This window comes from Agelaius tricolor, unplaced genomic scaffold, assembly GCF_023055355.1.
Source record: "Agelaius tricolor isolate 1412-34295 unplaced genomic scaffold, bAgeTri1.0.p SCAF_19, whole genome shotgun sequence".
Taxonomy (NCBI): domain Eukaryota; kingdom Metazoa; phylum Chordata; class Aves; order Passeriformes; family Icteridae; genus Agelaius; species Agelaius tricolor.
Window position 1 is genome coordinate 1245852 of NW_027269279.1, and position 16290 is coordinate 1262141.

General features: G+C 52.0%; 2 protein-coding genes across 9 annotated transcripts in view; one reads left to right on the forward strand and one right to left on the reverse strand.

Moving 5' to 3' along the window:
* The window catches only part of PKD1 (polycystin 1, transient receptor potential channel interacting), an 82409-nt gene extending 78242 nt beyond the window's left edge, over positions 1-4167 (forward strand). For all 3 annotated transcript variants that reach the window (XM_071444837.1, XM_071444839.1, XM_071444840.1), the window contains exon 46: positions 268-4167. In XM_071444837.1, coding sequence (XP_071300938.1) covers positions 268-807 — 540 coding nt within the window. In that variant the 3' untranslated portion in view covers positions 808-4167. The remainder of the gene's footprint in view (positions 1-267) is intronic.
* A 335-nt stretch (positions 4168-4502) lies between these two features.
* TSC2 (TSC complex subunit 2) overlaps positions 4503-16290 on the reverse strand; it is a 33823-nt gene continuing 22035 nt past the window's right edge. For 3 of the 6 annotated variants that reach the window (XM_071444847.1, XM_071444844.1, XM_071444841.1), the window contains 12 exons: positions 15610-15825; positions 14001-14069; positions 11780-11940; positions 10217-10701; positions 9259-9334; positions 8920-9006; positions 8498-8684; positions 7568-7707; positions 7288-7366; positions 6686-6777; positions 6324-6422; positions 4503-5763 (listed from right to left, as the gene is read on the reverse strand). In XM_071444847.1, coding sequence (XP_071300948.1) covers positions 5596-5763; positions 6324-6422; positions 6686-6777; positions 7288-7366; positions 7568-7707; positions 8498-8684; positions 8920-9006; positions 9259-9334; positions 10217-10701; positions 11780-11940; positions 14001-14069; positions 15610-15825 — 1859 coding nt within the window. In that variant the 3' untranslated portion in view covers positions 4503-5595. The remainder of the gene's footprint in view (positions 5764-6323; positions 6423-6685; positions 6778-7287; positions 7367-7567; positions 7708-8497; positions 8685-8919; positions 9007-9258; positions 9335-10216; positions 10702-11779; positions 11941-14000; positions 14070-15609; positions 15826-16290) is intronic. The other 3 variants (XM_071444848.1, XM_071444846.1, XM_071444845.1) reach the window with 1 other exon arrangement.

The following is a 16290-nucleotide window of genomic DNA, read 5'->3' on the forward strand; positions in this document are numbered from 1 at the left end:
TTTCCCTGCCTCTGGCTCCTTCCTGCAGCTGGGTTTCTCTGGCAGGCAAGGGTAGGAGCAGTGGCCACCCCGGGGGCCCAAGAGAGATGGGGAAGTGTACAGGCATCAGCTGCCCATTCTCGGCCCCACAGCCCCATGTGGCTTTATCTGGATCCAGCCCATGCCCGTCACACCAGGAATGGCTGGGAGCAGCCCTGGAGCTGTTTGGGGTGTTCCCCCTTCCCAGCTCCTGCCCTAACGCTGCCCCTTTCTCCTCTTCCCCCCCAGTTCCGGCACAAGGTGAGGTTCGAGGGGATGGAGCCGCTGCCCTCGCGAGACTCCAGCGACTCCAAGTCCTTCCGTGGCCCCACTCCCAGCGCCGCCTCCGACAGCTCCAGGACGTCCACGTCCTCCAGCCAGCTGGACGGGCTGAGCCTGGTGCTGAGCGCCCGCGACAGCCTGGAGGTGGACGCCGACATCCAGCGGCTCCTGTCGCTCTTCGAGATGCTGCTGGCGCAGTTCGACCGCGTCAACCAGGTGACGGAGGACGTGTCCCGCATCGAGCACCTGCTCGAGTTCTCCCGCAGCCGCCGCGCCCGCAGGAGGCACTGCGGGCCCGAGGGAGGCCCGGAGCAGGGCCGGTCCCCGGAGGCGCCGGACACGGAGCCGCTGTCACCGCGCTGTGCCGGGGCCGTGCCCGTGCCCGGGCGGCTGCTGCGGGCCAGCCGCGGGGTCAGCGCGGCCGCGGGCACGGCGGGCAAGCCCTGCACGGCCAGGAGGAAACGGCCCCTGCGGGCCAAGAACCGGGTGCACCCCACGGTGAAGTAACGGGTGCGGGAGCGATGCCCTGGCAGGGCTTTGTTGGGTGGGCTGTGCCCGCCCGGAGCTGCCGCGGCGGCTGGGCCGGCCGGGCACAGGGGGCTCCGGCCACGCCGCGGGCACGGCCACCGGCCCTCCGGGAGCGGCCCCAGGGAGCGTTCCAGGGGTAGAGATGGACGGGGAGAAGGCCGAGCCTTTCCCCTGGGCGTGAGCAGGTGCAGGAGATCCCTGCTGGCTCACAGGGTGTTCAATGGCCCCGGCTGCAACCGGCCACAGGTGGGACTGGGGTGGGCGCAGGGGGACGGGACAAAGCTCTCCCCCTTCCCTGCTGGCTGTGCCGGGTGGGAAAGGGAAAGGAGAGCCCCAGGCCTTGAAGGTTTGAACCAAGTCTTGGATTTTTGTCGACCAGACGCACTGTGGAGGAAAGCGACAGCTTTCGAGAAGGTATTTAACCCACCTTGTTTTTTAAGCATAAATAGATATATAGAGAAATGCTATCTACACCCAGAGCAGTTAATTTCCAGTATTGGCTACTTTATCCTCCAGAAATTGGTACTATTATTTGTATTTAAAGAAATCCAATATTTAAAACAAAGGACATTGCAGCGAGCTGGGGACGAGAGAGCCCTGGGCTGCCTCAGCCACCTCCCAGCGTGGGGTTCCCAACTCCCAGCGTGGGGTTCCCAACGTGCTGGTGTCACTGCGGTCCCCACCTGCCCTGTCCCCCCGCCGTGGCCCCGGGGTGCAGGCGCCGCTGGCTGCTTGGCTTCTCTAACCCAAGGAATGTATTGCCCTAAGTATATGTATTTTTTTTTTTTTTTTGGTTTACTTGTTCCTATGTACTGCCCAGCACTTTAAACAAGGCTTTCCTCGGCTACCAGTGACACGTGCGAGCTAAGAATGGGATAATATATCACAAAAGCAGTATTTTGTTTGTTTAAATCATAAACTGAAATGGGCAGGGAGGAGGGGAGCGCAGCCCCAGCTCGGGCAGCAGTGCCAGCACCTTCCCTGAGCACAAAGGAGGCAGGTGAAGCCCTGAGGGAGCTTTTTTTGGGGTCCCTCCAGCCCTGCCAGCTGGGATTCACCATGTGCTGGGCTACAGCTGCTGGGCTACAGCTGGCCTGTGCCATGGGGCTCCCCAGATCACAGCCTGGGGCTGCCTGAAGTTTGCCTGAAGCCCCCCCAGGGGCTGCCTTCCCCTCCTCAGCCCCATTTCACCTTATGGCTATTGTAAGTAATTTATATGGGGTTTGTTTGGTTTTTAAATGTATATATTTTTGTATGTTTGCTATATTTTCATAGCATCGGTACCGTGTTTGAAACATGTAGATAGGAGACAGAACACTATTGTCAGAGTTATTTAAAGGATGTATTAAGTGCTTCTTCCTGGGAATGTCCCGTGTATATAAGGATTGGGTGTCTGTGTGTGTGTGCTGCGTGTGCTCTCCTGGGCTGGCTCGGGGCAGTGGCCTCAGGTGGATGGGGAAGAGCCCCCAGTGGGCTCCTCTGTGTGTTCCAGAACCTGCTTCATGCTTTGGACAGGTGAGAGGGTGGAAGGGAAGGATGAGGGGGCAGAGCTGCAGGGCAGGGGCCTTGGGTTCAGCTGCCTCTGGTGCTGGTGGCCCTGGACCCTTCCCAAGCAGGGAGACTTTTCCAGGTGGATAGAGTGGGCTCCTAGAGCACTTCCATTGCTCCATGCCCTCCTGAGCCTCCCCTCCAGCCCCCAGCTGTGTTGGATACTTGAGAAGATTCCATTCCAGCATCCATGTACTCCCCTGGCCATGTGAGTCAGGGTGGCTGCAGGGGGACACTGGCTGCTCTGGGGTGCCTTTGGGACAGGTCTGAGTTACCTTTGGAAAGCTCAGGTGCTGTGCAGGACAGATGCTGTGGAAAGGTTGCAGAGGGATGAGGGCAGGAGAGGACAAGTGAGGTGGTGCTTGGTCAGCATGGAGGTGTTGGAAGAGCAGAGGGCACAGAGAAGTGCAGTGCAGAGGGGAGAAATGCAATCCTGGTAACCAGGACAGGGGGGAGAGGGCAGAGAGGGGCCCAGAGGGCAGCAGTGGGACAGGGAGGGGCCTGCAGCAGGCAGAACCAACAGCTGGAGGCTGAGCCCAGGGCTGGGACCAGGTGCTGGTCAGCTTTGTGCTTAGAAAAAAACCCTGGTTTTCGAGACAGACAACTATTATTGCCTTGGATTTTTTGTTCCTTTAACTTCCCAGGCAGCACAGCACCAGGCTCAGCTCTGGCACATGTCCATGACACCTTTTTGGTGACAGGGACAGTGGCATGTTCCCAAAGCAAGGCAGTGAGAGGAGCAGTGGGGAGGTGTCCCAGAGAGCTGGGATGGCCTCGGGGCTGGAGTCCCTCCAGCTCCAAAGCTCCTTTCCTCACACCCCTGCCCTGGCACAACCCGTCTCACCTGTGTGGAGCACCAGGGGTGTAGATCCAGCCACCCCAAGGGCTCTGTGGGAATATTCAGTGATTGAAAGGTCCCAAATAACCCAAGCAGGTCTTGGAAGTCTCTTGAAGAGCCAAAAAGTTCAGTTCCTGATGGTCAGTTAGCTCAAGTATCCTCACTAGAAGAGGTTGGGAGTAGGAGGGAAGGAGGGGCCAGCAGGGCCCCAAATGTTTCTGAGCAGCCCTTCCTAAGCTAAGGGGCAGCTGGAACAAAGATGCTCCCCAAATCCATGTGGATTTTGTTCCCAAGTGCCTGTTCCTTGCCCTGTGTGTGTGTGTGTGGCTGTGACTCGGTGTGTGTGACGTTCCCAAGTGCTCCTCCCGATGCCAGAGGAGCAGGAACGGGATCAGACAACTGCCCTACTTCCCTGAAGTACGGAGAGCAGCTCTGCCCCCACAGTCCCTCAAAAAGCCCAGCCCTGCGTGCTGGGCAGCACCCACAGCTTCCAGCACTCTCAGCTCTCCTCCAGCAGCTTCTGTGCCAGCTCAGCAGCGTCCCAGGGTCCCCTCCATGTCCCAGCTAAGGCGATTCAGTCATGGAGTTACACCCTCACAGCAATGAACTTGACTCGAAGCCCATCAATCCCCTGAATGTATATTTTTGTGTCTGTAGTCACTGAGAGATGGTGTCTTATTTATTGCCTTGAATCTCACAGTGATGTATCAGGATCAAGCTGCTTAAATGAAAAATGAGACCCCCATCCATTTGTTCCAAGGGAGAGGGAGGGACTTCTCTAAGTGCCTTATTTTTTCTAATTTTTGTTTTTTTTAAAGAACAATGATTGTGACCAAAATGCCAACAGTTCCTGTCTGGTCAGCATTTCACTGCAAACAAAAATGGTGTATTTTGTAACTGTGGGGATGTTTCTTACAAAGTGACAAAGTCAAATAAACACTTGACTGCTAAAACCTGGCTCAGGTGCTTTTGTCCTGATCCAACTCCTCCTCTCCACCCCACCCTACCCTCATTCTCTCTGCAGCTATAATTTTAGTTAAGGTCTCCTGCACAGCACAAGACACTTCCTAAAATCCTCCAGCCTATCAGGGCTGGTGTTTATGAATGAGCTCACCTGTGGTCACTGGGGGTGGCACAAGGACAAAGGTGACAAAGTCCCCTCCCCAGCACCGAGGGAATATCCCAGTCCAGGACTGGAACACAGCCAGGAATTCGTGTGTCCTGGGAAACTAAACCAGGATAGGAGGAAGGATTTATATGGAGCTTTCCCAGGACATCGAGACCACGCTGATCAGACAAATATTTTATTTCCTGTATGACTCATAAACACTCGAACACAACGGACACTTGGTGTTCCCACACACCTGCACAGGTGAGGGCTGTCCCTCTGTCCCCTCACCTGTCCCTTCACAGTCCCACATTGTGCACATTGCACTTGTCTTCATCTCCCTGCTGGCAGCCATTCCCACAGCCACGCTTCCCCCTCACGGGCCAAGCAGGAGATGAAGTTCTCACAGTATAGTCCAGCTTATGAGGTGCCTCCCAGTTGGGTAGTGTAGTGTCTGGTGCCCTCCTTGCCTCAGGACGGGCTGCAAGTCCCATTCCAGCTGTGCCCACCTGCCCTGGAAGCTCCAACTGAACTGCTTCAGTCTCCCCTGAGAGCCTCCCTGTCAGGGAATAAGCAGAACTCGTGGGGAGATGATGCCCCAAGACTTGTCAGCAGTCAAAAAGGGATTTATCAGGTGCATGGGGAAGGGTGAGACACCCCAGCATTCCTGCAACCAGGGAAAGTCTGCAGATGGCCAAAATGAAGAGAAATCTTGGGAACTTAAACAGCATTCTGGGCAAGGGAGAATGCAAATTAACTCTTTCCAGAGCTGGCAGCAGAATGAGTCAGAGCCTGAAGAGTCCAAGTGCTGACAGCCCCGATGCTCAGGGAGGAGCTGGGATTCTGGGGTGCTCAGAAATAGCAACTGGATTTTCAATACTTCATATTTCATTCCCAACAGAGTCCTCAAAAATCCCTCAATTCCTGTACCTTCACATGAGGATTTGCAGAGTATCATCCTTTGTCTGCTTCCACCAGGAGCTGGTGTGGAAGGAGTCCAAAGAAAGGTTCTGCAGGGAAGTTCCCAACAGAGAAGCTTTGAAACAGCTCAAATCAAACCAAACACAGTGGGTTGGTCCTCTGGGAGCTTCTGCTGGGAATCCAGTGTCATCCTCAGGGGCACCCAAAGCTCCTGGCAGGTCCAGTGCCAAGTCCACATGCAAGGAGCAGCCAGGCTGCGCCTCCCAATCCCTGTGTCCATGCAGGTGCAGGGATCAGCAGGCAGGGAACACAATGGCCTCAGTGTCCCTGCAGGGACACCCCGAGCCCGGCCCTACACGAACTCGGTGAAGTCATCCACAGAGGAGATCAGCCTCTTCCTCTGCCCCGTCTCGTAGCTGGGAGGGGGGTCCTGGGGGATCTGGGGAGGGGGCTTTGTGGGGGCAGAGGGGTGCAGCTGCAGGGGAAGGCCAGGGCTCTGGTACTGTGTCTCTTCACGGAGCTGAAAGGCAACAGAGAGCAGGTGAGCTCCATTCTCTCCAAAATTCTTCCAAATCTCTATCTGGGCAGGTTACCAGGACATTGTGACAGTGCCACTCTGTGTCCAGGTATGGGACAGCAGCAGGAATTTCCCATGGAAAGGGTGGTCAGGCACTGGAAGGAGCTGCCCCAGGGAGGTTTGGAGTCCCCATCCCTGGAGGTGCCCAAGGAATTCCTGGAGGTGGCAATCTCCAGGCTGGGGACAAGGTGGGCATCAGACACAGCTGGGACTCAATGGGTTTGGAGGGTTTTTCCAATATCAGTGATTCTGGGATTCCAGGATTAAGCTTCCCAAAGCCCTTACTGCCAGTGGAATGGTTTGACACTGCCACACTTGAACTGGATGATCCTTAAGGTCCCTTCCAACCCAAACTCCGTGATTCCACGACCAGCTGGAGTCTAAGCTCTGTACACACAGCCCTCCTCTCTCTCAGCCAGTGCTGACAGCTGCTGTCACCTGCCTCAGCTGCAGGCAGAGTCTCAGTGAAGCCCAGTCCCACCCCTCAGAGCAGCTGCACTCACCCGGTGCCGCAGCCTCTTGATGTGGCGCAGCCTTGCGATCCATTTGGAGGGGTAGGTGTCCGTGGGGTTGGATCTGCTGTGGTGGACCTGGGAAGCCATCTGGGTTGGGAAGGGTGGGGAGGAGCAGGGAAAGAGAAGAGCCACATTAAAGTAACCACAACAATAAAATTCATCAAATTTTTCAGAGCAGTTTGACAGCAACTGCAATCCAGCTCCGAGTTAGGGCTGCTCAGGTGCCAACTCTGGCTTCAAGGTCAAGTAGAAAAGGTGTTCCTTTGCTTTAGCAGGCCCAGCCATTTTCCTTGGAAGCTGGTGATGGGCCAAGGCAGCAGCTGGAAGCTCAGGGAGCTGGGGGTACTCACGTTGGCATGCAGGGCCATCTGACGGGCCACGAAGGGCAGGTTCTTGTCAGAGATGATCTTGGCAACACTCGTGTCCACCAGACCCTCCATGTCTACAGTTTAAAGGAATAAGAAAAAAATTCTCATAAGACAGTTAAGAAGCCAAAGGTTGCCAGGAACTAAATATCTAAGTCAAATAAATCTGAGGAATTGTATCAAGTCCCCAGAGGTTCCCCAGCTCCTGCTTTAACAGAACCTGCTCTGCAGTTTAACGTAACTGGCTCTCAAATTCTGGCTGCTCCATAAAGGTTTGGGGAGAGCCTGCTGGGCTCTCACATGAACCAAGTGTGAGCCAGAAACACCTTTGGTAAAGCACCTGCACCAGCACTGCTGAACCCCAATGTCCTCCAGCATTCCCAAGCAGCTGCTGCAGGGAGGGATCTACTCTGCTGCTGGCACTGGGTCCTGAGCTTGAACACAGCATGAGCAATCCAGAGAAGGTACACAAGCAGGGCAAACCCAGATCTAACTGGGCAAACTGGTTCCAGAGAGCTTTTCCTGGAAGTTTTAACTTTGGAAGCACAAATCCCCAGCACAGCAAAGGCTGAGGAATTCATTCCCACCTTTCCGGCACTGCAGCGTCACCAGGTTACAGTCGTAGTCCAGAGGGGTGATGATCACATGCACAAAATTGAACTGCCCCTGAGGAGAAGCCAATGAACCAGTCAGAAACATTTCCCTGGCTGCATCATAGTCTGAGAATGCCAGAAACACACAGCAGTGAACCCACCACAGCCAACAGCTCCCCCTATAATCCCCACACAGCTTTTAGGGAAACACCCACACACGAGGGTTACAAGCCTGTGCTCCTGCTGTAACACACCCACGAGGAAAATCCCCTACCTTTATTGTGCCCAGTTTGAAATCCTCTCCAGAATCATTGTAAACAATGGAAACAAAATCATTCCCCAGGTGCCTCTTCTTGTCACAGCGGTATTTATCCAAATCCTTTGTGGGCATCAGAGTAGCAATGTGGAAAATGGCTGGAGAGGGAACACACAGATCCTTAGGCTGGGCTGGGAAAGCAGCAATGCTCACATGCCAGTAATAAAAATACAAACTGTGCTCTCTCTATAGGTTTGTCCCCATTTGTGACAGCTGAATCCATTCCCACTGGATGCTCCAGGACTCTCTGGAGCAAGGGGTGAAGCAGCCAGTGGGAAGGACCACAGCAGCACAGAGAGGAGACCCTGGGTCAGGGAGGAAAGAGGCAAAAGAGCTTAAACCAGGACTAGCCCTAACTGAGCTCTGCAGAGCCCCAGGTGGAACTGGACTCCATGTGATGAGCACAGAGCTGTGCAGAAAAATTTGGGAATTTCACCATATCCTGCTGGACCCTGGATGATTTCTGCACTGCTTGGTGCTGCAGGAGCTGGGTGACACTGCAGTGACACGAGCCATGGCCACAGCAGTGACACCCCTGCTCTGAGCTGCTCTTCAGAGAAACACTGACACCACCCTCAGTGAACAGCTTTTACAGCAGCTAAATCTGCAAACCAAACCCTGCCTGCCTTTAAAGAGCTGATAATTTCACAAATTTACAGAGCAGATCTTTTCACTGCTTTACAGAGCAGACCATTATAAAACTGATGGGATTTTTTTCCTTTTTTTGTTAAGTAAGGCAGGTATGTTTTGGCCTGAGCTTTCTCACATGGCTTGCAGAATTACCAGAGAGAACAGGAAGGGATGAGAGCCCAGCACACCCTCACCACCTCCCTGGGAAGGAACAGTGTGGACGCAGGTGAGGAGACACCAACCATCCCTCCAGCTCACCTTGCATGATGTCATCGTGCCAGCAGTAGGTGAACTGGCCATCCTCCCCACACACGTCCAGGCCACCCAGGTAGATCTTGTCAGGCTGGCAGTCCTTGAGCTCGATGAGCTTGCCCAGGCCCGTGAGGAACTCGGTGTAGCGGTAGGAGCCGTGCTCGTTGGACAGGATGGCGATCTCGTTGTTGCTCTGCGACACAGGGGCATGGCCAGGAGTGTCACACTCAGTGCCAGCAGCACTGCACCAGCACCAGACACCCCTGCCTGGCATCAGGTGATTGCCCTTACAGAAGGATTTCACGCAGGCATTGATTTTCAGCACAGGAAATTAAGGAAAAGGAAGGCTGCTGCAGGAGCAGGGCAAACCCCACAGCTGGAGAGGTTCCCAACACCCCACAAGGATTCAGGCCCCTGCACACACTCACCTGGCCCTCCCCAACGTAGAGCACTGCAATCTTGTGTGTGTCATAGGATGGGATCTGATCCAGGAGCTGCACCGACCTCTCAAACGTCTGCAACCCAAACAGAGACCCCCCCACCTGAGCAGCCTGGGAGGAGCCTCCCAACCCAAACCATCCCAGCATTCTGCCAGCTTTAAATAATCCCCTCCACAACCCCAACACAGAGATCTCCCACCTGTGGCACTGCTGGTAGGAAACGCCTTTAAACTGCAGCACCTGAGCTGGATATTTGTAATTATCATCTGCATTCCAAGAAAGTTATGAGGTTAAAAAAATGAAGGATTTGTACAACTCCTTGCTTACCTCATTTGGCAACAAGAGGGGTTTGTTATTTTCATCACCAAAGAAAGGGGAGTGGTACAACTGTAAAAACACAAAGCTGAAGGAGAGAAGGAGGGAAAAATCTGTTACCATAAAAATTAAGTCAGTTTTGATCTGTTGGAGGTAAGAACGTTATGTACAGCAGAAAAATGGGAGGAATTAAAACGCTAATAGGGTATTATTCATCTTTTAGAGACACTCTGAGTGCCTGGACTACTTGCAGTTTGCAACAGACCCCTGTCAGAACAATTCTGTGTCAAACAGCAGCAGCCACACAAATTCCCTGTTCAAAGGCAGGGAATGGAGGAGCAGGAATGCCCTCCACAGCTCTGGGGACATTTCTAGGCTCTCAGACACATGATTGTGCAGACATTTGCATTTTACCTGCCCTCAATCAGATGAAAATTGTCTCATCATGCAATTTTGGACAGCTAACAATACCCAAGGTTCTATTACAACCCTTCTTTTCCTTCTTCTTAGGATTTTGCACATTCTACTTCTCAAAATGCAAAACTAGCAATCCACCCCATTCACAGCAAAATTAACTCTGGGTAACCTGTGGTCAAACCACAGCCCCTAAATTAAGTACATTAAGTACAGGAGGAAACTACCCATCTATTTCTTTGACCATTTGGGAGCTCTGTCTCCTAATCCCTAAATTCATTCCATGGTAGTGTGCTCAAGAGGTCTCTATCAGCTCCTGAACAAAGCAGGAGCTTTATTCAGACTGGCACAGGAGTGGCATTCAGGTGGCATGGGCTCAGCTCTCCACTTAGCTCCATATACCACAAACTTTTAGAGTCACAAAAGTGTTTATGGAGAATCATTTGTTTGTTTGTAAGAGGTGATAATTTGCATAATTAAGTTTTTAATGGGATGGTGTGCAGCCCCCCCTCCACAAATGAGCCCTGATGGAGCAGCTCAGGGGCTCTGCACCCACCTGGGGTTTATCCCAGGCACTTTCTCCGTGTTGGACGCTGCTGCCCTGCCCTTGAAGGCGTCTCTGTCGATCCTCTTGCCCCTCCTGGACGGGGCAGAGTCGGAGATGGTGTAGCCCCGCGGGCGGTGGCCCGAGGGCGAGCGGGGCGAGGTGCCAGCCGCGGCGGCGGCGCCCTGCCCGGCGGCCCTGCCGTCCTCCCCGCGGCCCAGCCAGCCGCCCAGCCCTTCCCCTTCCAGGTTCCCCGACTGGGATTTGGATTTCACTTCCGTGCTCAGCCTCCGCGGCACCTCCCGCCCGTTGGCGTCCTTGAGCACCTCCTGCAGCGTCTGCAGCTCCGGCGAGGAGCTGGACTTGCTGAGGGGCTGTGAGGGCTGGAAGGAGAGCTCCTCCAGCGCCCGGCCCTCCTCCCGCCCGATGGGGATCCCGCCCTCCGACAGCTCCTCCGACCTCAGCGACTTCTCCTCCTGGCTGGACGTGGAGGAGGACTGGGGAAAAAAATAAAGAAAAAAAAAAAGAGAGAGAGAGAGAGAAAAAACATTAACATTTTTAACAGTTTTCATGGAATCAGAGAACCCCGGAATGGTTTGGGTTGGGATAGACCTGAATGCTCATGCCACGTTTGGAAAATGCGTATTTAATGATTGGCTTTTCGCAAAATATTAAAATTAATTTTCTTTGTGTTGTGTTAGAAAGTAATGCTGTATTGATTCTCTTAAGTAGTGTGTTAAATCTAGGTTTGGGTTATAAAAAAATGTTAAAATAGAAACTATGCTATGTAGGATACTTTTTTTAAAGAAAGGACTTGCAGCGAAATAGCAGCCACAGGACACCTGAATCTTTCAGAGAAAAAGAATTTATTGCCCTCTTGTCAAAAGAAATTAACTTCTTCCCGCCTCGAAGGCACTGTCAGGATTCAAAGGAAGAAGCTGACGATGACCAGACAGAATCCTGTGTTTGAATGGAATTTACACATCATGTATGAAGTGTATGAATATGCAACAGGTTATTGTTTTTAAGGGTTAATCCTCTGTTAAGGTCAGTCCTTTTTCAGGCTTGTGCTGCGCAGAAAAAGGTACCCAGACTGTCTGTAACTCTTTGTCTCTATTATCTCGTATCGTCCTAATTCAAATTGTCCAAATTATTATTACTCTAATTGTATTACTATTTTTATAACCATTTTATTACTATTAAACTTTGAAAATTTTAAAAACAAGTGATTGGCGTTTTTCACACCATGGCTGCTCCAAGCCCCAGTGTCCAACCTGGCCTTGGGCACTGCCAGGGATCCATGGCAGCCACAGCTGCTCTGGGCACCCTGTGCCAGGGCCTGCCCACCCTCCCAGGGAACGATTCCTTCCTTTTCCTGACAGCCAGAATAAAAGCTGACAACAGCAAGGCTCAAGGCACCCCAGCACTTCCAAGGAAAGGTGGATCGAGGTCCCCGATAAACAAGGATTTTCCCCCGAACGCCCCCAGTGCCATCAGCGATCAGTTTCTGAGGGTGCCATGAGGGAGTTCATGGCCAATCCCCCCCCGGCTGTCTCACGCTGGGCCTGTCCTTACCCTGCTGTACGAGTCCTGGCCTTTTCCAAACCTCTCCTCGCTCAGCACGTGCTCGGAACACGAGGTCTCCGCGTCCTCGCTCTCGGGGGACTCGGCGGGGGACTCGGCCTCCCTGAGCTCCATGTCGCCCGGGCTGCCCTCCTCCAGCACCACGGCCGATTCTAGGGAGACACGGGCACGGCGGCTGAGGAGAGGGACACGGGGACAGGCCCCCATCTCTCCTCTCCTCTCCTCTCAAGCACCACCAGCCTTTTCCCTACGGGATCTCAACGGAAGGCCATGCCCAGTGAGTGCCCTGGCATCTCTTGGCACGTCAGACTCGCTCCTGGCTGCCCTTTTTTGCAGGGAATAAATCACCTCTCCCTCACAGCCTGCCTTGGGCCAAGAAGTGCAGCTGTTTTTTCCAATTTGTTGCTGATGGACAATAGGGCGCGGGATGAGGAAACGGGACCTTGGACGTGGGTTACCAGGACAGACAGGAACTACAGAGATGTAGGAAAGTACGGGATAAAAGCTCACTGGAGACATCAGCTCTCAAAGGGAGCTTTTCTTGTACTGAAATGCAACGCTCCCGAGCCTTGAGGCCTACAAGGAGATAAGAAATTTTCCTAGGAGCCATTTCCTTGCAGTTTGGCAGCTTTCCTAGAAGGCCTCGGGAGAAGCAGAACAATTCAGCCCTGAACATGCGGAAGGACGAGAGCAGGGGTGACAGGGGCACCGGTGGCATCTGCTCAGACACACAGGGACTGGAACCACCACACTGACAAAAAAAGCTCCGTGGAAGCCCTGCCTACGTGGAGGGTTTAACCTTGGATGTGCTCCAGGCACTGACCACAGGGATGAGTCTGACCAAAGGCTCCTCCTGGCCTTGCTTTTTGTCCTGAGGAAAAGGCTGGAGAACAGGAGGCTTCCCATTATGCACACAAGGGACTGGAAGACCAATCTGAAAGGCCAAGATTTGTTTTCCAAAATAATAACAATGAAAGTAATAAAACCAAAAATTAGCACACACAAAAAATATAAAGAAAATCAGCAAAATTTAAAAAAAGTATACAAAGAAAAAAAATCACTAAAGCAGCTTTTCCTGGATTGATTTCAGCTCGCAGGACCAAAGTTATTTCAAAGAAGCAATTAAGAGTTAGCATTGCACACACAAACCTTCTAAAAATACAAAACAAACCAAAAGGAACCAAAACAACGTGCTGATCTGGTTAGCTGTCCAAGCCAGAACACACCTGCAGATACCCAGTGCTGCCAAGCTCCCCTCCTACACCACTGCCAAGATTGCTGGTGCTTTGAAACAACCCAAGCACTAATTATTCCTTAGGTGGGAAGAGAATAACAGGAACAGGGGGAAGTACAGAAAAATATTGAACTGCAGCAGCTTTGTGTTGCTTTGAGAGGCCTCTGACAGCAGCCAGCAGCAGCTCAGAACACCCCACTGCTCTGCTGGGAGTTTTCCAGTGAAGGAAAGAGGCAGAAAGACATTTGAACCCTCTAATTAAAATCACAAAGCATTGCAGGTTATCAAAGCAATGCAGGTGTTGTGCTCATAAGGTGTGTAATTTGATCTCCACTTCATTTAATTATGAAATAAATTTCACTGAAGTGGAGAAAGATTTTACGTTATTATAGAGCTTCTAAAAGGTAAAATTTAGCAGGTTTTCTGCTGAAATATATTTCTTTTTTTATTTAAAAAGCACTTAACCAGGCTCCATGCTGGCTGAACGTTATCCATATATGAAATATATACATATTATCAGCTGCTTTTATCTTTCTGTGCCCAATTCTGGCAGATCCCTGTGGGCTGAGCAGCTCCAAGGGGAGCCTGTCCTGCAGCACACGCTGCTCTCCTCACAGCTGGGAGCTTTTCCACTGGGCACAACACAAAGCCAATTGGAAAATGAAGCTGCAAATGAAGGATTAATTAATCCAGCCACGTTTTGACAGGTCATTTAACACTGGCCTCATGACTCACAAGCCACCCCAGCTAAAAGCAAAGTTGCTTTGAGGAACTGTCTGCACTTGCAAATGTTGGATCTGGCTTGGACTTCTTCATGCTAGTCAAGATCCCATTTGTTGAGAGTGATGAGACTGGGGACAGACAGGAGACATGGAAGGGGAAAATGAGGGATGAGGGACACATTTTCTATGAATCAGAGGTGTTCTTCTATGGCAATACTGTTTGGTTGGTTTTTTCCTTAAAGATATATAAATATACCTGCCCAGGATATGCTCCTGTGCAACTTCCCTTGACAACTGGACTGGTACATGGAAGAGAAAGAGGCCACTGCAAAGGGAAATCAAGTGAGCAGCTACATCAAAAGGAAGGAGAGACTATATGAAAAAAATATAAAAAAATTAAAAAGCACAGAGTTTAAAATGTAACCAAGAGCCTAGTTTAAAACAAACAAATAAATAAATGAAACAAAGGAAAGAACAAGCTGGGATAAGCTCACCAGATGCCAAAGGGATACTTTAAGGGCACAAGGTCTCAACACAAATAAGGAGGAATAAACACATCCAACAGTGCAGGCTCCAACTGCTCCCTTTGCAGAATGCATTTTGTGAGGCTTAGGAACAGAAAATCCCTTCCTGATATCCCAGCACACACAGGAATCCAGGCTGAGCCTTTCCTGACCTGCACAAGGTCACTTTCAAACCCACAGAAGACTCTGAGGAATCTGGGTAAAGACCCACAGAGGTTTAACCTCTAAAGGGGCAGAACAGGCATGTGACAGTGGGACAGCAAAACTTCCAGCCACTGCCCAGCCAGCCCCAGCAAGTCTGGTTAACAAGGATGGGGCCAAAATGACTCCCAGACTGGCACAGGAGGGGCATTCAGGTGGCATGGGCTCAGATCTCCACTTAGCTCCATATACCACAAATTTTTAGAGTCACAAAAGTGTTTATGGAGAATCATTTGTTTGTTTGTAAGAGGTGATAATTTGATTTTGGCTCCAATTTTGTGTTTACACGTTCTAAAATACTAAAACACACCCTGCCCTGCTTAGAACAAAGCTGAAAACTGGCAGTTTTACCAGATTTCCAGACAACCCATCCCATTTTCCCCAGCAAAGCCTGGTCTGCTGGTACACTGCTCAATTCTGATGGTGCCTGCAGTGCTCAGAACCTCAGTGTTGGATATCACTGCTAAGAGCTTGAGCAGGGACTGCAGAAAGCTTTAAAAACTGCAGCTATTGGTCAACACCAATGTCCCAACGTTAACAACTTTTTAAGAGGAACTAGCACCACATTAAATAGAGTGAAAATCCTTGGCCACTGTGTTAAAATCAAGCCAGCAAATGAAACTCGAGTGGTTCAACTGCAGGCTGAACAGTCTTTTTCAGAGGTGGGTAAATCCAAGAGGATTTGCATTCTGCTGTAAAAGCCAGAGGCAGCCCACTCCTCCTGGCTGGGTAGGGTTGGGACAGGCCATGCCCCAGGAACCTGCAGCTCCGAGTGCCTGACACAGACTCCCAAACTGAAGACAAATGGAAATGGAAACACTGCATGGAAAGATCCATCCACAAGTGGGATGCCCAGATCAGCCCCAAACAAGTGGGAGAGGGAACGGATCCATGACTTTGCTCATTTTCATTTGGGGAACGCAGCAACCACACAGCTCCTCCAAAGCAGCTCCGTTACTGCCCCGTCCTCCTGTTCCCCCACGCGCCAGCAGAAGCAAGGAGGACGGGAATTTTTCACCTCTAGGGACAAGAACTGCTTCCCTTTCTCACTGCTGGCCCCCCCCTCACTCCCAGCTGCTCTGGCAGCCCTGCAGGACCCAGCAGAGCCCGGAGCTGTCCCGCCCTGCCAGCAGCCCCCACCTGTGTTGGAGCGCTGCAGCAGCGAGGGCTTGGCCGTGCCCGTGGCCAGGCTGGAGGAGGGCACGGACAGGGATTTGTACAGGGCCGTCTCCCGGTGCTCCTTGAAGCGTTCTGCAGCCATCAGGGCGTTGGAGAGCTCCTGCAGGGGCATGTTGTTGATGTCTGAGGAGAAGGGGCTCAGCGGGTTCTCCAGGCTCATCAGCCAGCTCGTGTTGCCTGCACCACACAAGGGGGGAAGTGGTCAGTGCTGCCAGCCCTCCCACAGGTTACAGCTCCTGTTGGAAATGCTCACATTGTTCTGGAATTTGCAGGTAGAAAATCCAAACAGAGCAAGTTCTGGGCTCTTCAGCAGAATGACTCAATTAATTTGCTACTCCCAGTGCTCTGCACTTCACCCCAAGCTCCTCAAAACCCACCCCTGGTAACTCACTGCTACAGCAGATTCCCAAAGCCATCCAACACACTCAGGTGTCCTAATTAACACCAGGTCAGTCATTTTCTCATGAAAAAGCTTTCGGTTGAAGCAGATAATTCCTGTTAATCTCGTGGAACACGTTGGTGTTCAAGCACTTTGACCTTGAACAGGTTGTTAATCCTTCCCTAAGAGCAAACACAACTGAGCTGCCCAGACTTGTGGCTGCCCCTGGATCCCTGGCAGTGCCCAGGCCAGGCTGGACAGGG